The 25,350-nt window shown below is 33.6% G+C and overlaps 15 protein-coding genes across 15 annotated transcripts; 8 read left to right on the top strand and 7 right to left on the bottom strand. All coding sequences in view use genetic code 12, as the record gives it.

Moving 5' to 3' along the window:
* Positions 1-443: 443 nt before the first annotated feature.
* On the top strand, positions 444-2,195 carry COX15 (Cox15p; the record flags this gene model as incomplete). Its single annotated transcript, XM_049410555.1, has 1 exon — positions 444-2,195. One exon carries the CDS (start codon positions 444-446, stop codon positions 2,193-2,195), a length of 1,752 nt encoding a protein of 583 aa, XP_049265863.1.
* Positions 2,196-2,260: 65 nt separating this feature from the next.
* Positions 2,261-4,321, bottom strand: J8A68_000836 (uncharacterized protein; the record flags this gene model as incomplete). The annotated part of the gene is made up of 1 exon (XM_049410553.1): positions 2,261-4,321. One exon carries the CDS (start codon positions 4,319-4,321, stop codon positions 2,261-2,263), a length of 2,061 nt encoding a protein of 686 aa, XP_049265862.1.
* Positions 4,322-4,617: 296 nt separating this feature from the next.
* On the top strand, positions 4,618-5,484 carry J8A68_000835 (RNA polymerase II subunit B1 CTD phosphatase; the record flags this gene model as incomplete). The annotated part of the gene is made up of 1 exon (XM_049410552.1): positions 4,618-5,484. One exon carries the CDS (start codon positions 4,618-4,620, stop codon positions 5,482-5,484), a length of 867 nt encoding a protein of 288 aa, XP_049265861.1.
* A 29-nt stretch (positions 5,485-5,513) lies between these two features.
* Positions 5,514-7,445, bottom strand: J8A68_000834 (uncharacterized protein; the record flags this gene model as incomplete). The annotated part of the gene is made up of 1 exon (XM_049410551.1): positions 5,514-7,445. One exon carries the CDS (start codon positions 7,443-7,445, stop codon positions 5,514-5,516), a length of 1,932 nt encoding a protein of 643 aa, XP_049265860.1.
* Positions 7,446-7,587: 142 nt separating this feature from the next.
* J8A68_000833 (uncharacterized protein) lies at positions 7,588-8,128 on the top strand (the record flags this gene model as incomplete). Its single annotated transcript, XM_049410550.1, has 2 exons — positions 7,588-7,590; positions 7,661-8,128. The coding sequence occupies 2 exons, from the start codon at positions 7,588-7,590 to the stop codon at positions 8,126-8,128; spliced, it is 471 nt and encodes a 156-aa protein (XP_049265859.1).
* A 107-nt stretch (positions 8,129-8,235) lies between these two features.
* Positions 8,236-10,034, bottom strand: CDC14 (phosphoprotein phosphatase; the record flags this gene model as incomplete). The annotated part of the gene is made up of 2 exons (XM_049410549.1): positions 8,236-9,926; positions 9,989-10,034. The coding sequence occupies 2 exons, from the start codon at positions 10,032-10,034 to the stop codon at positions 8,236-8,238; spliced, it is 1,737 nt and encodes a 578-aa protein (XP_049265858.1).
* A 429-nt stretch (positions 10,035-10,463) lies between these two features.
* On the top strand, positions 10,464-11,104 carry J8A68_000831 (uncharacterized protein; the record flags this gene model as incomplete). Its single annotated transcript, XM_049410548.1, has 3 exons — positions 10,464-10,479; positions 10,541-10,799; positions 11,047-11,104. 3 exons carry the CDS (start codon positions 10,464-10,466, stop codon positions 11,102-11,104), a joined length of 333 nt encoding a protein of 110 aa, XP_049265857.1.
* Positions 11,105-11,831: 727 nt separating this feature from the next.
* On the top strand, positions 11,832-12,737 carry RPS13 (40S ribosomal protein uS15; the record flags this gene model as incomplete). The annotated part of the gene is made up of 2 exons (XM_049410547.1): positions 11,832-11,852; positions 12,303-12,737. 2 exons carry the CDS (start codon positions 11,832-11,834, stop codon positions 12,735-12,737), a joined length of 456 nt encoding a protein of 151 aa, XP_049265856.1.
* Positions 12,738-12,923: 186 nt separating this feature from the next.
* Positions 12,924-14,072, top strand: J8A68_000829 (TFIIH/NER complex subunit; the record flags this gene model as incomplete). The annotated part of the gene is made up of 1 exon (XM_049410546.1): positions 12,924-14,072. The coding sequence occupies one exon, from the start codon at positions 12,924-12,926 to the stop codon at positions 14,070-14,072; it is 1,149 nt and encodes a 382-aa protein (XP_049265855.1).
* A 6-nt stretch (positions 14,073-14,078) lies between these two features.
* On the bottom strand, positions 14,079-14,480 carry J8A68_000828 (uncharacterized protein; the record flags this gene model as incomplete). The annotated part of the gene is made up of 1 exon (XM_049410545.1): positions 14,079-14,480. One exon carries the CDS (start codon positions 14,478-14,480, stop codon positions 14,079-14,081), a length of 402 nt encoding a protein of 133 aa, XP_049265854.1.
* A 148-nt stretch (positions 14,481-14,628) lies between these two features.
* Positions 14,629-15,146, bottom strand: FCA1 (cytosine deaminase; the record flags this gene model as incomplete). Its single annotated transcript, XM_049410544.1, has 2 exons — positions 14,629-15,026; positions 15,092-15,146. 2 exons carry the CDS (start codon positions 15,144-15,146, stop codon positions 14,629-14,631), a joined length of 453 nt encoding a protein of 150 aa, XP_049265853.1.
* Positions 15,147-15,320: 174 nt separating this feature from the next.
* VPS15 (ubiquitin-binding serine/threonine protein kinase) lies at positions 15,321-20,006 on the bottom strand (the record flags this gene model as incomplete). Its single annotated transcript, XM_049410542.1, has 1 exon — positions 15,321-20,006. The coding sequence occupies one exon, from the start codon at positions 20,004-20,006 to the stop codon at positions 15,321-15,323; it is 4,686 nt and encodes a 1,561-aa protein (XP_049265852.1).
* A 170-nt stretch (positions 20,007-20,176) lies between these two features.
* J8A68_000825 (uncharacterized protein) lies at positions 20,177-20,899 on the top strand (the record flags this gene model as incomplete). The annotated part of the gene is made up of 1 exon (XM_049410541.1): positions 20,177-20,899. The coding sequence occupies one exon, from the start codon at positions 20,177-20,179 to the stop codon at positions 20,897-20,899; it is 723 nt and encodes a 240-aa protein (XP_049265851.1).
* Positions 20,900-21,417: 518 nt separating this feature from the next.
* On the top strand, positions 21,418-21,860 carry J8A68_000824 (uncharacterized protein; the record flags this gene model as incomplete). Its single annotated transcript, XM_049410540.1, has 2 exons — positions 21,418-21,452; positions 21,518-21,860. 2 exons carry the CDS (start codon positions 21,418-21,420, stop codon positions 21,858-21,860), a joined length of 378 nt encoding a protein of 125 aa, XP_049265850.1.
* A 168-nt stretch (positions 21,861-22,028) lies between these two features.
* Positions 22,029-23,879, bottom strand: J8A68_000823 (uncharacterized protein; the record flags this gene model as incomplete). The annotated part of the gene is made up of 1 exon (XM_049410539.1): positions 22,029-23,879. One exon carries the CDS (start codon positions 23,877-23,879, stop codon positions 22,029-22,031), a length of 1,851 nt encoding a protein of 616 aa, XP_049265849.1.
* Positions 23,880-25,350: the final 1,471 nt, after the last annotated feature.

Here is a 25,350-nt window from a genome sequence, read left to right as displayed (position 1 = left end):
GGATCAGATAGTCTGTATGTATGTTATGTATGCAATGGGCAAGAACCTGACTATGTATAGATGATTAATTAAGTTATCTCTGTGTTTGTGGTATTAATTTTATAAAAAATTCTTTTGAAAATGGCTGCAATAAACAAAAACAAATGGCAAGCCACTGTTAACTATTGATGTTTGGATGTAATCACTATAGAAGAAAAAAATGCAACCAATCTGTCTCGGTTGTTTATATGCAGTACCACAAATAAAATCATCCAATTCTTTATTTTTATTTTTTATTTTTTAATCCAATTGGAAAAATTTCATTTCTCATCACCTTATACACGACCCACACACCTGCTTACTTATAAATAATTACACTTACTTACTTACTACCCTCCCTTCATTCACCCCTCCTAACCCTATAGAAGCCCATATAGTAAAAGTACAGGTCATAGTCCCCAACCATGTTATCAAGGACTCGATTCTTTTTCACTAAGAATACTTCTGTATTAAAGACCTTAGCTCAAAACAAGGGATGTAAATTAACATTACTTCCAACTAAACAATCAATATTTCAACTGTTTAAAACCTCAAGAATATGTCCAACTACTTCTAAGATAACCAATTCATGGAAATCTTCAAGTGTAACTTTCAAGAGATCATACTCAACTGGAGCTACTACTAGTGCTATTAAAGCTACTGCTGAATCAAACTCCGTTCCAAAACCAAGTGTTTCGGATTATTCCAAATCAGAAAATCCAAAAGTAACTTCAAACAGAATAGTAGGATATTGGTTAATCGGAACCTCGGGATTAGTCTTCGGGATCGTCGTACTTGGAGGATTGACAAGATTGACCGAATCGGGACTTTCAATCACCGAATGGAAACCCGTCACCGGAGCAATTCCACCAATAACTCAACAAGATTGGGAAGATGAATTTTCTAAATATAAAGAATCTCCTGAATTCAAATTATTAAATTCTCATATTACTTTAGAAGAATTTAAATTTATTTTTTATATGGAATGGGGACATCGATTAATGGGAAGATTTATTGGGATGTTTTTCATCTTGCCGGCAGTTTATTTCTGGACTACCAAGAGATTCACGCCACATGTTACGAAAAGAGTGATTGGATTGACTGGATTGTTAGGATTACAAGGTGCGATTGGTTGGTGGATGGTTAAATCCGGATTAGATGAAGAACAATTAAAAGAAAGAAGATCAATCCCAACTGTTTCACAATATCGTTTGACAACTCATCTAGGTGCGGCTTTTTTGATGTATTTAGGGGTATTATGGACTTCAATGGAAATCTTAAATGAGAATAAATATTTGGAATTGGCTAAAAAGAGTCAAGATAAATTATTAAAGATTTTTAATCTTTTGAAATCAAGTAAGATTAATCGAATTCGTGCATTTGGATATGGATTATTGGGATTGACTTTCATAACCGCCATGTCAGGTGGGATGGTTGCTGGATTAGATGCTGGTTTGATTTATAATACCTTCCCTCATATGGGAGAAGATTGGATTCCATCAAAGGGAGAATTATTTTCTCCACTTTTTGCAAGAAAGGAAGATTTATCTGATTTATGGTGGAGAAACTTATTAGAAAACCCAACCACTGTCCAATTAGTCCATCGTATTTTTGCAACAACTACTTTTTTTGTTGCTTTGTGGGGACACTTCTACGTTTCGAGAAATAAGAAGATTATACCAGAAGCAGCCAGAAAGGCAATGCATGTCGTTATGGGAGTTGCAACAGTACAAGTTGCATTAGGAATTACTACCTTGCTTTATTTAGTGCCAATTAATATCGCAGCTGCTCATCAAGCTGGTGCTTTGGCACTTTTGACTGCTTCTCTTGCCTTTTCGGCCAAATTGAAGAGACCAAGACCACAAATTGAGTTACAAGTTGGTCAAAGTTTAAAGAATTTTACAAATATAGCCAGACAACAAACCCAGAAACAAATCCTCGCACAAGCTCAACCACAAGTTAAGCCCCAAGTTGTCAAGCAAGCTCAAATACAACCAAACAACCCAGCTAAAGAAATATCAGAAGAAGAAACAAAACAACTCAGCGTCAAAGAAATAGAAGAAAAATTAGCCCAAGTGAAAGAGAAACAACAACAACAAACAATCACAGCTCAAGCAGCAACTCCTGAATCAACCAAAAAATCAAAAAAGAAGAAGAAGTCGAAGGCTAATCATTAAATCTTGTATAAATCTATTTATATAAACAAACTTCTTGTATATAAAAATTATGCCTTAATATGTTCTTACCATATTTTTTTACTTGCCATCTTGTATCGCATTACTTTTGATAATCCCTCATCACCATTATCTTGTTCTAATTTATTAAATGGACCTTTCATCAATTGTTTATTTCTTCTTTGTTCAATTGTGGGCGGGATCTTTTCGTCAGGGTCATATAGATGGGCTCTTGTTTTTGGATTGATGGTTGATGGCTCGGTATTTGGAGATCCTCTAAGGAATGAAGTGTGGATGGATGAACAGGGTGATGAAAAGTCTTCTTCGGGACCGGGTGTGGGGGAGGGAGTTCTGATATTTGGGAATGAGTTTCTGCTGGAGCTGGCAGCTACGGATTCTAGTTTCATGGTGAGTTTAGATTTTGGTTGGGGACTGGCAACTGCTGTGGCGGTTGAAGTAGTGCTAGTGGTGTTAGCGATTGATTTTATAATCTGATCTTGATATTTCTTATGCCTTACAACATAATAATTAGCCATTTTAAAAATTACAAGTCCCAATATAACTCTTATCAAAAGCAATGTCAAGAAAGTTGTAGCAATAAGACATACACTTGCCAAAACTGCCAGAACTTTAGAATTCGAAACTGTTACGGGGAAAGTAAAAACTCTCGTCAAATCGGGTAATGTCATTCTCAAAAAACAAACCACTGAAGCCAATAACGGTAATCCAATTCTTCTTGTCAATACAATATAATCAGTAAATTCTCGATTAACTTTTGGTTGAAATACTTCCAAGAAATCCAAACACGATACATATATGAAATTTCGATATATCTTTGGTTTAAATTTATTAAATTTTGAAATATAACAATGTTTTAACCAATCCACAAATATTTCACTTCCAATAACAACAATCACAGGACCAAACATAACACCAAACCAAGTATTCCAACTTTGCCAACTATTTGGGATTAAACCAATTTGTTTCCCACTTCCACTTAATTGGAAAATATTTCTAAGAGCAATTATCCCTAACATTAATGATAATTGAAATCTTTCTGATAAATCTGCCATTGTTATTTGAAATAATCCTTCTCTATCGAATTTCTTAAATACTGATCCTTTTAATTCTGAAAACTGATTTGATAGGAGTAATGTCATTAAAGCATTTGAATATGAATTAGCAGCAACATTTAATGATACTGTTTGATAAATTAAGATATATGCATGGAATGATAAATAAAATATTGCAATTATATAAAATCCAATAAATCTTGTATATTCATCAGTTGGTGATGTTTGATATAAGATATTAAGAATATCTTGACCAATTGATGAACATAATTTCTCAGCAACTTCTAATACTCCAAACGTTACATATAATTTTATATCGGTTTGACCTCTAACATCATGATACATTCTTGAAATATCTAATCTTGAAGTTGTTGATAAAATATAGATTGATATTATAATTATTGTTATTGTAACTACATCTCTTTTGATTAATCTAAGATGGGGAGTTTTCTTGGTTAATAAATGACTATAAATTGATTGACAACTTACAATCAATATCTTTAATGGTGCCAATGTAAATAAGGTTAAGAATGAATTAAAACATACTAATAATCCAAATATCATAAATTTTTCTAAATAATAAGGAATCTTTATCATATTTTGTAATTCTTCAAATGAATTACTATCTTCAATTAACCCTTTTGGTTCTTCTTCATCTATCCATTCCAGTTGATTAGATGTTGATTGTAAATTCATTTCCATTAATAAAAGATTATATAACGATGTCAATCGTCTTTTATTCCTGGTAGTGTTATTACTACTATTACTATTAGTGCTGCTACTTTCATTCTTAGTTAGCTTGGTACTACGACCACTACTACCATTACTATTCGCAGTCAGTGATAAATCAATAGATCTTCGTCTACTACCAAACAAATAATTCACAATTGATTTGTTATGGGATCGGGATGATGATAATGATGTTGAGGTTGATCCAGATCGTGATCGTACTCCTGTAGAACTTGCTATATGTCTTATTGGAACACTCTGATGTTGTTGTTGTTGTTTCTCTTTATCCAATCGATTGATTGGTGACTTTGATTTATGTTTAGTCATTCACTTTGAATCCCGTTGTGTCTATTGTTTATTAAGAAAGAATGATTAAATTAAGATTAAAGTTAAATTTATTTTTTCTGTTTCGGATCTTCTTACCTTTTAAATTTGATTAACTACTTTGTAAAGTGAGATTATTTGATTGCTAAGTAATATTTCTCACCCACTTGTAATTTGTTCTGGTGAGAGTAATTTAATATCTTAATTGATTCATTGATGAGGTTTATATATTTATAAAACCCTTTTCTTTGATTTCTTATAATTTTGATATGGAACAGTAGTACACAACACAATTAAATATGGAATTATTAACATTAGAATCATTTATTCAACATTTAGAATCATTTGCTAATAAAGAATTATTAACAACAACAGAATCAATTAAATTACAATTAATAATTACTGAATTATTAGTTGATTATTATGTTGATTTCAAATTATTACGATTCTTAAGTAGATTCTTAACTCAACAAACTTATGATGAAATCATAGAAGAAAGAAACATAGAACATCAATGTGGTTATATTCTTTGTTCTAATACCCCAAAACAAATGGTTAGAAGATTATCCATGAATAGTAACGGTATAACTAGTGCAAGTATACAAGATCCAGGTGCATCTACTCATTATCAAATATCAAATAGGAAACCTACTATGATATTACCAAACACTTATCTATCTCAATATTGTTGTAAAGAACATTATCAAGCCCTGATTTTTTATAGAAATCAACTTTCAAATGAAGCTATCTTTGCTAGAAATAATATTATGATTATTGAACCCTTTCCCTTGCATTTACCTACTTGGTATGAAAATTCAATTACTTGTTTAGAAGAAGTCATTGCCAAGCATAAAGAATTAAAACAACATGGAAAATCCTTATCTGAAGTCATTGCTATGATGAGTGGGTTATCGGTAGCTGATCATGAAACAAATCAAGAAACAAATGATCTAGCTAAATTGATTGAAGATTTTGAAATCGTAGAAAAGGAATCTAATCTAGTTGGAGATGCTCCTCGAGATCCATACTCTGCTGTTGGTGGTGTTCGTGGAGGAGGTGGTGTTGTTGTTCCTGAAGAAGATGATGAAGAGGATGAAACTGGGATGGCAAATACAATTGAGGGATATGTTACGAATCATAAAAGTTTTGGAGGTTATGTAGTGTAATGCTTGGTATGTATTGTAGAAATGAATATCTATGGACGTCTTGTATAATTTGCACGATCTCTAGGATGTCTAGAGTTATCCCTATCAGTTCGATCTCTAGGTTGCCTGGAGTTATCTTTATCACGACGATCTCTTGGTTGTCTAAAGCTATCCCTATCAGCACGATCTCTAGATTGCCTAGTGTTATCCCTAAGGGTGCAATCTCTAGGAGGTCTATCCAGAGAGTAATTCTTGGCGGGACGATCTGTAGGAGATCTATCAGATCGATTTGATATAACCCTATCTCTGGGATTTCTATCAGATCTAGGCGGGATGTACCTATCGTTGCCTTCAGTATCTTCTATAAGTTTGGTACTAGGAGTTTCTTTGAACCGGAATCTTTTAGTAAATCCATATCCATATTGATAATCATATAATTCATTATGCTGAAGGAAATCTCCCAAGGTTTTACCTTTTCCTATTCTATCTACACGAGGTAAAATTCCTTGAAGATCACGAGCTTTTAATTTCTTTCTTATACTAACCGTACATGGAGGTGAAACAATTTCTGAATGTTTATGAACTTTAAATTTCGAAAGATCCTCTAATAACTTCTCATATTTTGATAATTTCCTTTCATACATCCTAAACATTTCTTTTTGATACCTTGCTCTCTTTTCTTCAAATTCCTCACCCTTATACTCATCAATATCTTTAAAAAGATTATCAACCTGCTCCTTAACAAACAAACTACTTTCTTCTAATGGTCCATACCATTCTTTTTCCAACCCCCGAAAATTAATCTTCACATTCTCATTACCATCCTTCATCTTATTCTCTTCAATCTGAAGCAATCCTTCATACATGATCTCCCCCTCCACAAGCTCCTCATAATACGCCCTCGGGAACATTCTCCCCTCTGACCCAAACCCCCCACTACCACGAATATGAAAACTCCCATCTCTTTGTAATTTTTCCCCATCAATTGAACCCACTGCCTCCCACGCATACATTATCCTCATGGCGAGAATATATCGACGAATAAACCGGGCTAATGTGATCTTATCCGAGTTCCAGTGGGGTAGTTTTAAAAAAGGGATACCTGCCACGGTTGCCTTGTTGGCTCGAACTACCCAGGGACCTTTTTCATTTATGATTTTTTTAATCTTATTAAAATTATATTTATAATTTATATCATATTCTAGCCCGGGGATGACGATTCCGTATAAGTATTCCTTATCATATGCTTCTGAAACTGCTCTTTTGGTGGTCCGGTCTTCGAAATTATATGCATAGTATTGATCACCTTTCGTTTGTAATTTCTCCGGCGTGTATGGTAATAAGTTCGGATTCGGAATTTCTTGATCGGCTTGTAGGTTTCGAAGATGGTTATTTAGGACAGTATGACAATATGCCCCAATTTGTTCACGTGCCTGATTTAATCGTTGTCGATTTCTTTCTTCTGAGTTTATTATGAATTGTTGTGATGGTGTTTTATTATGTGATTGGGTTGATGATTTATGTTTGGCGTTTTTTGTGGATTGATAATGAAGTCTCATTTCTAATCCACGGAGTGTTTTTCCTTGATGGGCAAGAATCTCGACTTGTCGAGCTAGACGAGAACTGGTGTGTTTCTGGTGGGTGATGGTTTGGGTTCGTTGTTGGTCGCGAAATTTGAATAATTCATCCCATTGGTTCGATGTGATTGTTTGGTCGAGGATTTGGTTGAGTTGGATGGCTGATATTAGTTTCTCACTTAATTCTAATTCATTGGTGATGGGTGAGCGGAATTGTTCTTTGAGGTTGAATCGGAGTTCGAATGCTGTGTGTTTTAGAAATTGTTGTGGATTTTGGTGGTTGATATGAGATGCAAGTATACTGGGATCGATTTTCTTTAGTTTGTTGGATTGCCTTAGAAGTTGTTTATATAGTTGACATACTGATTCTTCATGACTCTTCCTTCGAAGCACATTGCTTAACATTTTGTATGAAAATCACTATAGCTTCTTTAAAGGACAGTACTCATCTTAAGATTTTTTTTCAGTCTCTAAACCTCACTTGTAAAGAGGAACGCGATTCTATCGACAGCTTTTCATTTCGATCCACAACTAAAGAGCAACCAAAATGGTATGTACCCCCCAACCCTGCTTCCAATTAATATGCTCGCCTCATACTAACAACTCTCTCTCCTACTCAGGCCCCACCAAAGAAATCAAAAGTCACAGACATCATAATATTAAAATTCAAAAGAGGTAAAACAACAATCACCCTCCCCATATCAACCATATCCCTAGACTCTATAAAACAAGAACTCACATCGGCAATCAATAGTACAGGCGGAGTACAACCCATCAAAGAAGAAGAAGAAGCACAAGAGAACTTTGATGACGAAGATGCTATTCCTGTTCCAAAATCGGAATATTTAGATGATGATGTCGAACAACAGACTGAATCGGACGTGGTGTCGGTATCCCCCGATCAGATACGAATTGGTATTCCCAAAGATCCCACATCTCCATATGATAACCAATGGACAGAAATAGATTCGGATGAGATATTGTCAGATATAATTTTTAAAGATTATGATATTTTGGCATTTGAATATTTGGAAAATCAACCATTTGAAATAGTTGAAGCTGCATATGATGATGATACTAATCAATAATAAACTTCTCTCTATTATAATAACTACAATTATAAAACACAAATACAAAATATAGAAACAAAGCATCTAATATACAAAAAGAATAATATTCATTAGCGTCTTCTCCTTTAATATTTCTTACCACTTGATTTTCTAATCCCACCGGAAAGAACTCTAGTACCTTGGAATTGATTAGGATGACTCTGTTGAATGACTGCACTCAGAGCTCTACTCTTTCTTGCCTTTGGCATTTTGATAGTTGGAGAACTTTGTGGGGATGATCCACCAAGCACACTAATCGTTTTCGTGGTTGTGGTGGTTGTGGTAGTCTTGGTTAAATGAACAGGTTGTGGAGTTCTGGAATTTGCCGATATGGATCTTAAGACACGCCAATCTTGATCACGTTTAGTTGAAACTGTACTATCGGGAGTTTTCATAATGGTGTCATTGCTATATTTATTCGGTGAACTGTCAATATCTTGCATAGTAGCTGAATTATTTTCTTCTTCAACATCAGAATTATTGATAAGATCAATGCTATCATTAGTCACATCCATTACGCGTTCTCCTTCTTCCTCTTCTTCTTCCACTTGTTTGTCATCTTCATTATATTTCCTTGGTTGACCTGGGGAATTCATAGGTACGGCGGTTTGGATCTTTGCTGCCAAAGCACCACTAATTTTTCTTCTTCTAATTGGAGTTTGGAATGATGAATCAGCATGACTGAATGATGAATTAATAGTTTGTTGACTTTGTAATTTTCTTTGTTTAAGTTCAGCTTTCATTCTTTGTTTAAATTCATCATATGGACATAATGGGAATAATCCACCAATAAATTCATCTGGTCTATTATCTAAGACCATTGTATGTCTCCAATCCCGGAAATCGTTTTGATGAAGATATAACCAATGTTGTTGTGGTCCAACTACCATTCCTGGTCTTATCATTCTCATATATGCAATACATTCATTAGCCGTGAAACCATGAGTATATATAAGATGAGCTCCAATTAAACATCCAGTTCTACCTAAACCAGCTTTACAATGTACAGCGATTTTTCCACCTTTGCTTATAATACATTCAGCTGCCCCTATGAATTTTTGAACGTATTCTAAAGTTGGACATGTCCCATCATCAAAGATCATATCTATATGTTGGATATTTCTTTTGGTGAATTCACGAGCATCATATAAATGAGAATTTAATCTTACAACCAATTTCACATCATTATCAGCAAAATAATTCAATACTTTTCTAAATGGCGCATTCAAAACATTTCGTCTTCCTTGTTGTGGTGATGCAAATGCAATAAAATCCTTTGAAATAACATTAAAATCCCCTTGTTCAACACGTTCATATTGTTCATATTCTTCTAAATCAAACGAAGTCAAATCAATCATTCCTCTTTCCTTAGCTCTCCACATGGCATATACAACATCTTGAATCGTAATCTCATAATCTGATTTCGAATATCCTGCATCTCTGAAACCTTGAAATGGGGGATCAATTTGAGAAATAGGTTGAAGAACTTGATGAGGTGACCAAGATTGGACTAGGACCATATAACAACATAATAAACATGCAGCGTTGGCTCTCAGCTTTGGGTCTGTGGAACTATAGAATACGGCGCCTTTTCCTTGATTAGATTCATCGTTTAACAAATTATGCAAAACTACCGCGAATCGATATAAATTACCAATGTTCAATGGACCAAAGTCTAAATGGAAGGCATTGTATGGTAATGCGTCTTCTACTGTGAAATGGACTAAGTCTTTAGTGTCTGTTGGAGTGTAATCAAAAGCACCTAAATAAACTCGATCTAAATAGCGTGAAATAGTTAGTAAATGGATCAATTGAAAACAAAGTAAACAAGTAACATACTTTTAAGAAACTCTATGAGTGGAACATCCACAATATTTTCCTTCATTGTTGTTGATATGTTTGAAGGACCAACCAAGTAAGAAGAAGTAAGAAGAAAGAATCGTTGTGTAGACTCTGAAATCAAAAATCAATTTGTTGTGAATTTCTATGGAGATTTTTTTGATTTTTTTGTTTTCATTTCTTCCCAATTAGGAAACCACACACTTGAGATTTCGAGCAACTTGAGCGCTACCCATTTAACTTTTATACAGGGGGTTCTGAAATTTTGGTTGACGGATTGATAGAAACGCATACCCATCTGTAAAGACAGTCCCATCAAATACAATTAGTCGAATTATGGTATGTAATCAATATCATTAGACAAATGAATCATGCTTACTAACAATTGACGTAGTCATCATCTTTATATACTTTCTCATCCGAGACTCTTAGTAGTCTTCGAAAGTTTAGATTTGGAAGTGCAAGAGTTGAGAATATGCAAGCTATAATATGTATGTACAAGAACTATTAATCATCACATCTGAACTTATTACTAATCTGAATTTCTTATAGATGAAATTGATAAAGAATCATATGAAGTTAAACGAGAAGACGAAGATCAAATAATAACCACTATTGAAGATTTAATTGAAGAATTACCTGACACTCAACCTCGATATGTTGTATTATCATATCCATTCAAATTATCTGATGGAAGATTGAAAACTCCTTTGGTGTTACTTTATTGGATCCCACCTACTAGTGGTCAAGAAAGTAGAATGCTATATGCTGGAGCTTTGGAACAATTTAGGGATAAAGCTGGAGTGTCTAAGTATGTATTGCCTATTCTGACTTATGATATTCAGAAATTATGCAGTGTGGAACTGATCCTGAATGTGGAATTCTTGATGTTTTTCTGGCTTTCTTGGAATTGAACTAAAGTCCAACAATTAAGAATCTCAAGATATCCAGGATCAATTTGGTTTAGATACTGTCACACCTCGTAATTCTGCAATCAGACTTCTCTGGCACGGGATACAGAAGTAATGAAGTAGTATATACTAACCATAATCGTTTAGGTTGATTAAAGTTGAAGATGAAGATGACTTTGACGACATTCAAGAACAATTACTATAAGAATGCTGCGAGCCTATATTGATTTTATAGATTGAATGCATATGATCGTATCCATCATTGGAGAAAATTAGGAGGTGTCAAACATATGTGCGTATGTTCTGACATATGACTAGGTGAACAAGGGCATTGTGACGCAATATGAAAACGAAATTGTACCCATTCTTATTTTGAGAATGAGACTAGCTGAGAAGCGTATTCAAAGCTTAAAAGTCTCCACCGTATTCTCAATGGTATATCTAAAATCGGTACAGAGGACGAATTTGTGACATCACTACCAATCGTTTTCAACCCTATTTAATGAGATCCATAGATTTACGGCCATTCGAAACTAACCGGATGGATTACCTTCCAGTATCTAAAGTGCCAATGGCGTTTCAAGCACAAGCTATGCAGGTAAACTGACAACTAATAATTGGGGTGAAGAGTATGGTTGCAAATCAACTGTTACTTATAGCCAATTTATCTGTACTCTAATTTACCCTGTGTATAAGTAATTTTCAGTCTTATCGAGAATTTATTTCTCCTGCTTGGTCGTGTGATTGTGCACAAAATATTCTAAAAAATTTTCAATTTTCTCTTCTTCTTCTTCTTCTTCTTCTCTCTATAAAAAAATTTTCACTTTTCATTATTCCTCTTCTTCTTCTCTTCTCTTCTTCTTCTCTTCTCTTCTTCTTCTCTTCTCTTCTTCTTCTTCTTTCATCACAACTAATAAAACAAATCAGTCATCATGGGTCGTATGCATTCATCTGTATGTGATTAATTCAAACAATAAGCAGATAGCTTCCTTCCCCTTCCTACCTCAGAGGATTCAAATATTTCACATTGTACTTAAAAAATCATCCTAGGTCTTGCCTAAAGTAAACAATTCACTATAATCCATAATGTGATTCGAATTGTTATTATACGCTTTAGGTATTTGATACTAGATGATTACTTTGTGAACAGAAAAAGATACATACCCATTAGCCTATTATCTTTTTCTGCTTTTGATATACCTACGATATTCATTTTTAACTACCATTATCCCAAGGAAAGAATCTAGTATCCCGGTGTGAACTACGGTCCGTCCGTATGAACAGGACGTATTAGTTTTCTTTTTCGAAGGGTACGGTTATTGAAACGATTACTATTTCTGGGGAGAACTTTATTCAATCAAGAGTAAAGAACCAAGTTTTACTAACAATTTTTTTTATTATAGGGTAAGGGTATTTCCTCCTCCGCTATTCCATACTCAAGAAACGCTCCATCTTGGTTCAAGTTATCTTCTGACGAAGTTGTTGAACAAGCCATCAAGTACGCCAGAAAGGGTTTAACTCCATCTCAAATTGGTGTTATCTTAAGAGATGCTCATGGTGTTTCTCAAGCTAAGGTTGTTACCGGTAACAAGATTTTAAGAATCTTAAAATCTAACGGTTTAGCTCCAGAAATTCCAGAAGATTTATACTACTTAATTAAGAAGGCTGTCTCTGTTAGAAAGCATTTAGAAAGAAACAGAAAAGATAGAGATTCTAAATTCAGATTAATTTTAATCGAATCTAGAATCCACAGATTAGCTAGATACTACAGAACCGTTGCTGTCTTACCACCAAACTGGAAGTACGAATCTGCTACTGCTTCTGCTTTAGTTGCTTAAGTTATTTAATTACAGTTTATATTCTTTTGTGTATATTGTATCATCATTAATAATGTAATTTAAATAATTTTATCAATTTGTTCACTTCTCCCTTTTGTATATAATAATTCCAGTTCGTATTAAAAAAAATTATATTGGCCCTGCGCTACCTCAAATCATTTTACTCTGCTTCTTCTACAAACAATAATGGAAGCAATCTCAGAAAGTGTATTCACAGACACAACATCCTCAGCAGAGATAGCAAGTGATGATCCTTCATTACTCACTGTCATCCTTGACATTAGTCCAATAGGATGGTATAATATACGACACCTAATTACCATCCAAGAAATAACCAAATCATTATTAGTCTTCTTAAATGCCCACCTATCCCTCAACAACTCCAACCAAGTCGCATTCATAGCCCTGGCCCCATCAGGGTCAAGATTCTTATATCCCAATCCTGCTAAAAACTATCAAGAAGTCAAGAATCATCATAAAAATGGTACTGGAACAGGAAATGATGAAAAATTACATACATATGTGAATAAAGGAATGTATCGACAATTTAGAATTGTAGATAATTCAGTCTTGGAAGAATTAGATGCATTTTTAGAAGAAATAAATAATAATATCGATGCTAATAAATCTACTGAGTCTAAATTATCAGGAGCATTAAGTATGGCATTAACTTATACTAATCGAATGTTAAAACTTGATCAATCAATTTCAACCACTACAGCATCCGCAATCTCATCAACTACAAGTATAAACACCGGCGGTTCATCCTCAACCACTTCCGGAGGTGGTGGCAGTTCCACCTCTGGATCAAGCGCATCCACATCCATCACATCCATGAAATCACGGATCTTGATTGTCTCAGCCAATGATGATGACGATATAAAATATATCCCAATCATGAATTCAATCTTTGCTGCCCAAAAGATGAAACTATCAATCGATATCGCCAAACTCGGCCCCCATAATTCTTCATTCCTTCAACAACCTTCCGACGCCACTAATGGGATTTATTTACATATCCAAGATCCTCGTGGGATAATTCAGATTTTGTCAACGGCATACTTTATAGAACCGAATCTTAGACCATTCATTATCCTTCCTACGAATTCAAATGTAAATTATCGTGCTAGTTGTTTCATAACTGGAAAAGCCGTAGATGTGGGATATGTATGTTCAGTATGTTTATGTATTATGAGTGTCTTGCCTGAGAGTGGATATTGTCCCGCTTGTAATTCTGAATTTGATAAGAAGATTATTCAACTGTTGAATAGAGAACCGGTGGTGTTGAGTAATAAGAAGAAACGAAAATTGGATATAAGTAAGAATGGAAGTTAGTTTAGTTTATATTCCTCTATTTATAATATTGAATGGATATTCTGAAGGGTAATTATGAGTTTTGATCATATGTAATTGGCGTTGTTCTTGGGTATGAAATATTTGATGACATGTATCTGAAAAACATTTATATATGGCTTCACCTTGTTCTTGTTTGATTGCGAGTATTGGATTATGATTTTCGTCAATATGATGATTTAGAATTGAATTGCTGGGGAATTGGCGATGACATTCTTCACATTCATAATCATGATGAGTTATTATATGCTGTTCGTATTCGAGATAATTTGTAAATCTCTCATTGGCACAAGATGGGTATATACATGTAATTGCCTTGGGCTTGTATCCTTCATTTTGCTCTCGAGAGTTATTATGATCGTCTTTCTCGTCTCTTGGTCGTTTTGACATGAGTTTCCTACAAAGAAAGAAGAATCAAAAGTGAGTGAAATTTTCTACAAACTTTTCATCAACTTCATCGTCATCATTATCCAATTACTTACACAACTTTTAAAAAGAAAAAATCTATTACATACGTCAAAACTAGTCTATTACTACTCTACTCACCAATATCTTCAAACCAATCTTGTGGTCTTTCATCAATAAACTTCTTCATCAAATCTTTACAATCTTGATCATCCATATTCACAACCTCAACCCCTTTTGACTTCAACAACTCTTCAGCACCCTGGAAATTCTCATTCTCTCCCAATACAACCCTTTTAATCCCATATAATAAACAAGCACCAGAACACATATTACATGGGGATAAAGTGGTATACATCGTACAATCCTTGTATGTCTTTCCGGGTAATCTACCTGCATTCTCAAGTGCTGACATTTCTCCATGTAAGATTGCACTACCCAGTTGAAATCTCATATTATGACCACGGCCTAATATAGTACCATCACTGGAAATCAAGGCACCTCCAATTGGAACACCTCCTTCTGAGTAACCTAAGATATTGTAAAGTTAGTTTATATTTTAATCAAACAAAGACGAGTCCCTCGAGAATTCATACCTTTACGAGCTTCTTCTAAAGCAATCTCTAATCCTTTCTTATCATCGAACGGCATTCTTGTGGATATAACTGAAAATAAACTTTCTCAAATCAAAAAACTAATGCCTGGCGGATGTTTTATACTTCAATAAAAAAAACGTTCCTAGATGAGATCCCTTTTTTTTGGTCCCCCACTCTCGCTCCCCCCACAAATTCTTAAACAATGGAAACAATTAACGGAACGGAACAATCATTTATAAAGATTAATAAGACCATTTCTATCCACGGAAACAATCATCTCAAACGGTTCATACAAAAGCCCTAATCCAGTAATAACATCTTGATGGGACTTAGTCACCCCTCCACCTAACATATCCCCCTCTCTCATAATTTCTTGAAATGATGATGAATGTTGTTTGAATGCATGTAGACTTGATTCTGGTTTTGGTTCCAATACTTCATCTATCATGATCTGATTCCCGATTGTTCGTTTATTGAATTTGGAAATCTGGGTGGTGTCTATTGATGATGAATCGGTTATTGAATTTAGGTTCCATAATGTGATTCTATTGTCTGATGTTGAACTTAAGAGACTGGGTTGATTGGTAATTATTGATTTGATGGAAGTTAGACATTTCTTATCGAAAGGTGTTGGTCCATCTAATAAAATTTCAATTTCTCGTTTGAGATCTTCAATTGGAGATGATGATGATGGGGTTCTTTTATGGGTGCTGGGGATTTCAATTAATTGATATTTTTCATAATATGATCTCGTAACATCACTACGTAAGATTGCTTTACATTCAAAACTAGGTATTTCCCAAATACTCACACTACTTGAACATTCTCCGCCACACATCATAGCAAATGACAATCCTGAAGTCTCTTTATTTGTTGTCTCGGAACTATTCCATAATTTCGACGGTAAGATTTGTAATGATTTAATTGAAGATACTTCCAGTTTTGTATCATTAATCTCTACAATCACTTTCCAACTCTTGATTAATAACTTAAATCTTAAATCCCAAAGACATAATATTCCTCGATCAGTTCCAATTAACAACCAAGTATTATTCTTAGTATCCATTATAAAACTATTCACAATCCCATATCTTAATGGATTCTGTAATTGTTCCAACCTTTCCATCGTGACTAAATTAAACAGTTGAATTCGTGATTGTGAATCAACACAAATCAATAAATTATCACGATCATTAATCACAACTTGCGAACTCATAACATATGAACCATCATTTAGATTATAATCTCTTATTAATTGTAATTTCATATATCGACTAATTCTCTTTGTTTTATTTCTCATAACATCAATTCTCAAAACTCGAATATTTCCATCTATTGTACTAACCACAATCACAAATCGATTAGGTAAAAATACAATATTGGTGATTTTTGACTTTAGGTCCATAGTCAAACTGGAACTCTTCACCGTTATAACTTTTTCCATCTTATAACTATCCCAAATCTTCAATATCCCCAATTCTGACCCCGTAATGAAGAATTCTGAAGTTGGACAAATTTCCAAACAGGTAATCCCATCAATTTCATCCGATTGATCATTACATCTAACATGTGCAACCAAAGTAGCTTTTGGTTTGAAAATTTCCTTAGGGGTGGGTTTTGGATATATGATATTTCCAAATTCGGTAAAATCACTTAAATTAGGATATAAATTCAATCCATTAAGATATTTCAAAATATATGGATTTTGCCCTTTGTAAGTATGTTTAATATGAGTAGTTACAATCTTGGAATTATTAACACTGAATACTCCATGTCTGGTATGTAAATCGCCTCGATATTCTTTTCCTCTTGAATCCTTCCCACGAGATTTGGTGTTGGTGTTGTTGTTGTTGCTGGTGGATGGATGAACATCCATTTCTCCAAATACGTTTGCTTCCACCGTCTGAACTGACGCCGTTACTCTTCCTATTGTTGGTAGCACTAAACTACCTGATCCTCTTCTTGTTTTGTTGGTTATTGAAACTGAATCTTTTTCTAATGCCGGAAGGACAGTTTCATTCTTGATTCCAACACTCGGTTGCACGATTGGTTCTGATTTATATATGATATCGAAAAATATATTCCTCGGTCTAACACTAATACCATTCTCAAATTGATTTTTCGTTTCTTGGGCCGATTTTTGGGATGTTTGAGTAGTAGTTGATTTACTTATATGATATATATAATCCCTCATGATGAAAACCTTCCATAATGACCTATCATCAAGCCCCAAGGATTTCAATTTAATCAACCATTGTTTATCTTCCGGAGATAATGGAACCGTTGATTTCGAAGTCTTTTTGTCACTATTATTGGAAAAACTCACTTCGGTATTCAATCGAGGTAAATAGACCGATTTCCCCATATTTTTCGAAAATGAAACCAATCTCTTCTTGGATGAACTTCCTGCTAATTCATTCACGACATAATTGGTCGATTTTTTCAGTTGCCAAAATAAGGATTTCCCCGTGGCATTTAAACACCACGTAATTGTCAAATCATAAATCGGTTTCGATAATGGTTTTGTCAAACATGGATATAGATTCCCCCAATCAATAATCGAAATGTCATATGATAAAAACCCTTTTATCAAAGGATATAAAAAACAATACCGATCCGCATCGGTAAGGTTTTGATTTATGTTAATAATCAACAATAATACCAGTTGTCGAATCCATTCATTTGGATGTAAGATTAAATTTATCGAATTGACAAGTAATTCTTTATATATCTCCAATGCATTAAATTCCGTCCTGGGATTAATTAACCTGTCGGCAACAAAAGTATTAAAAATCTCAAGTACTTTCAAAACCACCAATTGTTCACCATCTCCCAAACTTTGAATCAATAACGGGAGGATATATTGTTCAAATGACAATGCCCCGATGAATGGACCCATTTTTAATACTGATGAAAGAAATGCCATTCGAAGTCCTGGATCTGAATCATTCAAATATGAAATTAGATGGGGGAGTATGATATCGTTGGTTTTTTCAACTCCAAAGAATTGACATAATGGTAGGATATTTTGTAGGAGACTGATACGGACTGATGAATCTTTATCGGTTAATAATACCAATGTTATATCTTTAAATTTCAAATCAAGTTGATCTTTGGTAATGGTGGTTGAAGTATATGATTTCAAGATTTCATCAGATATTAGATTATTATTGGTATTATTTGGATAATATGATTGATAGATTGAAATATCCTTGCTTGGTTGGTTTTTGAATGATTTAGACATGATTAAGAATTTTTTGGAAACATTGGCTAAATGGGGTAAACAAGTTGCAATTGCACAATTTATCATTCTTTGTGAATCCTTATCAATTTTGGCAATTAATAAATTATATATCTTGGGAAGCAAATATTCCGGGAAAAGTGATGCATTTATAGGTGTGATATATGAACATGTCAGAAGTAAGGATGTGATTGAATAAAGGGCAAAACAGACCACTTTAGGTGAGATATTATGAGCAGTTGATCCTTGATTATTTGAATGATGAAATGTAGTTGCTTCTATAAATTCATCCAAAAATGAACATAAATAAGGTAATGATCTATCCAATTTACATTGATCATTGATTCTTTCCGATAATACAAGAATTAATTCACATGCTTTTATTTTGGAATTCACTTGTTTTAAGGTTTTGGATAATGCTATGACTGCATTTAAGATCAATAATGATGCTTCACTCAGAGAATCATTCTTAAACATTCGTGGTTTTATTGTATAATTATGTGGCATTGTAGGTAGATTCAATTTCAAAGGAATGGAAAACTCGTCGGAAGACTTAGTATCATTAAATTTATATTCAAACTTCAATTCACGACTTATTGATTCAAAACTATCATAGATATAGTTTATCTTTAAATCACTAATTGTTAAATTATCATCATTCTGAACAAAATTCTCACAATTATTCAAACTTTCCATAAACTCATATAAAAACGTATAAAAAAACTCCGGGAAACATTTCCCCTTATATTCCTCTAATAATTCTCTTGCACTTATTCTATCATCCGGATTAATTCTTAAACATTTCTCAATAATCTCGACAATATACTTATCCTGAAATCCCGAGAAATCAGGCTTATAATCCTCCTTAATGAATTTAAACAACTGGGACAAAGTAAATGTCGGTTCTCCATCCGCATATAATTCCGCAATCACACATCCCATACTGAAAAGATCCATTGAATCAGTAATGGTATTTTTTTTAAGTTTAAACAGTCCATCATCATTAAAATTCAGAACATACGTGGGATGATCTTGAGAATTATAAAATCGTTCTGGGGCAATATAACAGACTCTTCTGGCTGAACTATCGAAATAAAATGAGAATTGACTGGGGTTATCTTCAGGGATATATGTTGGTTTAATTAAATTGGCAAAATCAGATAATAAGATCCAATTCCAGGATGTGACTAAAATATTCTCTAATCGTAAATCACCATGATGAATATCTAAGGAATGTAATTCGGAAATTAATTTAATGATTTGAAAAACAATAAATAACTTTTCAATTGGTTCTAAGAAAGGTCTTAATGATAATCGATCATATAGATTAGTTTTAATCATTTGTCTAATTAAATAACCAGCTCGATCAGTTTCAATTAATTTATGCCAGGGTAATGTGTTTTTAAAGGGATATAAAATGGATGATTGTTTAACCAATAATTCTATGATCTCTTGTAATTGAATATTATAATTGGAAGTAGTTGTAACTGATGGTTTAATTAATAATTTGATTATAACTAAATTACCATTTGTCTTATCTATTGCTTTAATGGTTTTAAGGAATCGTGAATTATTGATTAATTCTAAATAATGGTAATTGTTCAATGCATCAACATATGAAGATACAGCAACTGTTGGAGCTGATGGTGCCAACAATGACAACCTGGCTCCCATTTCTTGTTTTACTTGATTAGGTCTATTAGTCAATGAAGATTAAGTTAAATCAGTTTTTACAACCAAATCAAATTGTATGGTGGGATTAGTGCGAACAAAGGCAAAGAAAAAAATGTTAGTGTGGTTGTAGGTTAAGGGGTATTACTGTGGATGATAGAATAATAATAATAATGAATAATGATGAAATTGAACAATATACAGGAACAGGAGGACAATCTCGTGCATTACCAATAGACCAAGATGATGAAGCTTCTATGGAAGTACAAAAGTATTTATTATCAGTACGACAAGAAGCATTAACTGGTCCATCAATTACATATGTTGAAGCCACAACTACCACAGTGCAAAGTCAGCCTGTCAACACAAATAAAGAAGAAGACAAACAGAACGTAGAAGAAGGTCACGAGCTTGTAATAGATCAAAACTTTATAGACTGGTCAGATCAATTGGTTAATCAACTCAGATTGGTGAAACAACAAATTGATCCATCACAATTATCATCACCAATAGAAGACCCATATATCCCCAAAGATAACAATTCATGGAGGAAATATATGAGTGAGAATGAACCACCAGGAATATCATATTTCTATAACCACTTAGACAAACCAACAATATTTAAATTAATCATATATATTACCAAATGGTTAAGTATCTCCCCTAAAGATACATTATCTCGATGGATTTGGAAATTGTTTATAAGAATAGATACTCCATTGCAAGCTGATGAATGTTCAATAATGAGAGATTTATGTAAGAAGGCAATCAAGATAAAAACAAAACAGAATTTGGTGGCTAATGATGAAATATCTACTAATAGTTCATTTACGGTTGATATGATAATTGTGGTTGTTTCCAAATATTATGGACAATTGGATTTATTCCCTGCATGATTGGATGATTGAAGATAATTGAACACCATACGTGTAAGAACCTGAATGCAATCATTTCAAGAACTGACTCATATACAACTAAGCATCGTATTGGGGTTGTGGCAATCCTCATGGCCAAGTAATTTTTGGTGCTACCATGTGAAGTGGTTCCGTTTATTAGAGGCATGTATGATGAACCAGCATAGACTATAATCTTATTTAACAGTAAACATAGGCATACTAGTGTTATATAGAGACATTTATATCAAGTTCTTGTTTGATTAAGATTACAATTAGTGCCTCCAATGTAATAAACAGACATCTATTAGAGACGGAAGAGTACATTTTTATTTTATTGGGTGTCTCCACCTTCTTTATCAATTCAAATGGAAAAAAATTAGTACTACAAGAAAGTGGTAGCGTCGTAGGTAGTGGATTGAAAAAAAAGTTGGACGAAAATAAATTTAAACAATCTCTTGATACGAATAGTGTTATATTATATATTACCATCCAATACAAATCAATAACTTGTTACAATAATGGCACCAAAGATAAATGCAGAATTAGTTGTACCGTATGTATACACCCATCAACCTAATAAACAGAAGCCCCATATATGTTTTACTAACACCCCTCTAGATACAAACATATGCCAGCCAAACCACGTAAGGAAGCCAGCTCAATGATGGCCCAATCCTTACCCATGGCCGCCATGTTCATGAGAAACAAAATCTTATCATGGTCAGCTGTCTTCTTGGCCATTCAATCCTATTTGAATGATCCAATTAATGCCCCACCGGCAGAAGATGGATCAACTTCAACTCCAGCATCTTTGAGGGTGATATTTGCACTTGTTTCTTTGGTAACTTGTTATATGGATGTTATTTTCCCAAGTTCTAATCCGGGGTTGAAGAAGGCGGTGGTTGAGACTGCGGCGGAGAGTATTACTTCGATTATTGAGACTGCTACCACTGGTGCTTAGTTTGGATGTTTAGGTCTAGTTAAATAATTTTTCAATTCTATATTCACGATTGTTACAAAATTTACATATTAGTATATACTATATATATACAATTTATTAATAATAATAATACACGCTCTGGCCCCCGAGTGAGGGTACATATATTTTATAAATTCTAAACGACACCATCTAATTCACATTCTTCTCGTCTAATGATACAATCACACTTTCGATATCATTATAAGAACCAGTCACATATTTCGATTCATAATCCCATTTCAAATCACATATTCCAACATTGACATTCTTATCTTGCTCTTGTCCTTTTTCCAAATCGGTTAAATCAGGTTCATATATCCCCAAACATCTAATCAAACTCTTTGACTCCCCCGCCTTGGTTATTCTATCCAAAGAAATATCCCAAATTGTAATCCGACAATAATCATCCCCCAAAGCAAGATATCTCCCATTTGGAGCCATCACCGCATTAAACACCAATGCATCTTCCTTCCCCTTCCTCGATTCATCAGTGTCAACATATTTAAAATTCTCATGATTTTTAAATAATTCCGAACTTTTCAAATTAGTATTATGATGATTATCGACATCCCAAATATTCAATATCCCATCCATACTCACCGACACCAAAATATTCCTCCCATCCTCACCATCCTTCCCAGGAGCTCCTATCCAATCCAATCCAACAATAGGACTAGAATGCAATTTAACATCATCATCACCAGCAGTTCCTGCTGGAATATTCAAATCAATACAATCCGATATCGAACCACTATTCCACACTTTTATCAAATAATCAAAATCAGAACAACTAGCAAGTAGTTTCGTGATTGGGTTTAATTTCATGATGGATATGATATGATTATGTCCTGGGAGTAATCCAATTGGTTGGATCTCAAATTGGGATATTCCGACCGTGGTGGCTGTCGGTGACGGGGTTATGTCATAGATTTTGATTGTGTTTTGGTGGGTTGTGATTGCGAATTTTGATTCTGCTAACCAGCATGCGGTTATTGGATTGGACATTGTGGTGGTGGTGGTGGTTGTTTCTATAGGGGGAGGGGTTGTGGTGTCGGGATCGGTGGTTTTGATTTGTTTTATGAGGGATAATGTATTTCCATCCCATAATGAGACATGATTATCATTATGGATAGTGATTAAGAATTTCCCCAGGGGTGGACTCCAATATAGACTGGTTATTATATTATTATTAGTAGTGGTTATCAATGTAGAACTAGCAGGAATATCATCGTCAGCTGTAGATTCAGATAGGGAAATCGTGGCGATATTTTTCAATTTCCCATCTGGAGACCAAACTCTTAATTCATTATTAGTTCCTGCTGTTATAATTGAATTACCTTGAGGTGACCAAGAAACTATATTTATATCATTACGAAGATTAAGTAAATTAGGATGATTTAAAGTTACAGTTTCTGTTATTTTATTATCTTTGAATGCATTTATTATTGCATTTCCATCTGATTTACCATATGCAAATACATTTGTTGATGATGGATGCCAATCAGATGTTAAATTTGATGAGAATTTAATAATTGGTTGAAGTATGCTGGTTTCAAATTCAATGTTTTCTTCGCCTTCGGCGGTATGTTCTGCATCTTCCATTTCAATATCATCCAGTTGTTCTGGTTTATTACCATTCAAAGTGGCTACTTCCAGTTTTAATAAGAATCTCTTGTCATTTGTTGTATCTTGTTCTTGTTGAGTATACTTAAATAAATCATCAGATATTAATGCATTTAATAATGATAATTTAGATTCATTATCATTATCTAGTTCAGTAGTAATTGTATTACCTGCTTGTAGTTGTGCTACACTGTATAATATCCCCTTTTGTATTAAATTAACTAAACAACCTGGTTTAATATTGGTGATGATATTGTTATTATCATCATTAGACAGTACATGAGATTGTTGGTCTAAAGCATAAGCAGCTAAATCATGACCTGATTCTTGTAGGTATCTCCATACCATATAGTTAAGCTCTTTACTTGTAAGTGACATCTATCCTATCCTATCTTGCTACTGCTATTGCTATTTAGTGGTTATCTTACTATCAATTAGAAAGAAAGAAAGAAAGAGGAACAAACAAATAGATAGATTAAATTTTTCATATAATAATTTACTTAACTAAGAAAATAAGAAAGTTTTTTTCTGATGATAAAAATAATTATTTAAATTGTTATTAACAAAAACCAGAAGAAGTTATTGAACCAGCAATATAAACTTAATCTAATTTTATAGATAATATATCTAACTTAGAAGGAAGGAGTATTCTTATCATGTATAAAATAGTAAGTAAGTATCATTATTTAAACAGAAAAATGGATTAAAAACTACAGCATCTAGAGGAAGCCCCATATCTGTTGTAGCAGAATCCACCAATAATAGTATGGTATTGGGTATTCCGCCCCCCATGGAAAAAGTCAATTCTTCTTTTAATATCCCCCCGCCAAACAATGATAAGTATAGTTAGTACATTTTCTCAAGTTTAGATATCCGTTTTAGTGGACCTGACTCGTACTAAAAGTTGAGAGCTTCAGACGTAATCCTCAACTAGAGAGAATGTCTTCTCAATACGGGAGACTAATAATCTTTTAGTTCCCATTAGCTCTTGGAGAACATGTTTGACAGTTGCCAAATCACCCATTAATGGGTTTTAGGGAAAGCATGTTCTCCAATATTTAAATGGAACTAAAAAGATTATTACATTGTACAAGCAAGATCTTATGGTACAATTGATTGAAACATACCGTTACACTGATCTTCGCCGTAAAATTCCACACAATTGTCTTTTTGGGGGACTTAATAAGATAAATTGTTTTTATATAGAGATACACTTATCATTTTGTGAGTTGTTTTAAGTATATATATATATACAAATATGTAGGTTGTTCTATATGATTCTTAAGTGAAAGCCCTGATTATTAATTGGAAGGTATTCTCTTCTCTTCTTCTTTGTTTCATTCATGTGTTCAATTGGTAAGTCAATAATATTTTTTTTTACTCTCTCTCTCTGTCTCTCTTATTAAAATACAATTTCGATTAAAATTGTTGAAATAAATAAGTTAAGCCAATTCTTTATGAACAAAGAAATAGCACGTGATAACAAAGTCGGGTAACACCCACCTGAATACTAAATTGAACAACAAAACAAAAGTGGACAACGTCCATAAAATTAACCAATGTATAGTCTTATATAGTTAACGAACGTAATTAATACATTAAGTGAACAAGGTTTTATAATATTGATTATACTAGTGAATTATATTAGTTACACATCTGAACTTATTTGTAATGTTTCTGGTCTCGAATTTCAACTGGTTATGAGCCCTGCTTCCTAGGCTGATACAATTAATAAAACTTCCACATTTATGAAGTGGAAATCAAAAGGCTTATCATAAGGTATTCCCTTCCAAATTTAATCAGATTTGTGTTGGCTCAGTTGCCCCTTAGTTAAAAGATGGTTATTTGA

This window comes from Hemisphaericaspora subhashii (genome assembly GCF_019202705.1).
Source record: "Hemisphaericaspora subhashii strain CBS 10753 chromosome Unknown scaffold4, whole genome shotgun sequence".
NCBI classification, from domain to species: domain Eukaryota; kingdom Fungi; phylum Ascomycota; class Pichiomycetes; order Serinales; family Debaryomycetaceae; genus Hemisphaericaspora; species Hemisphaericaspora subhashii.
This window is presented reverse-complemented; position numbering and strand designations above follow the sequence as displayed.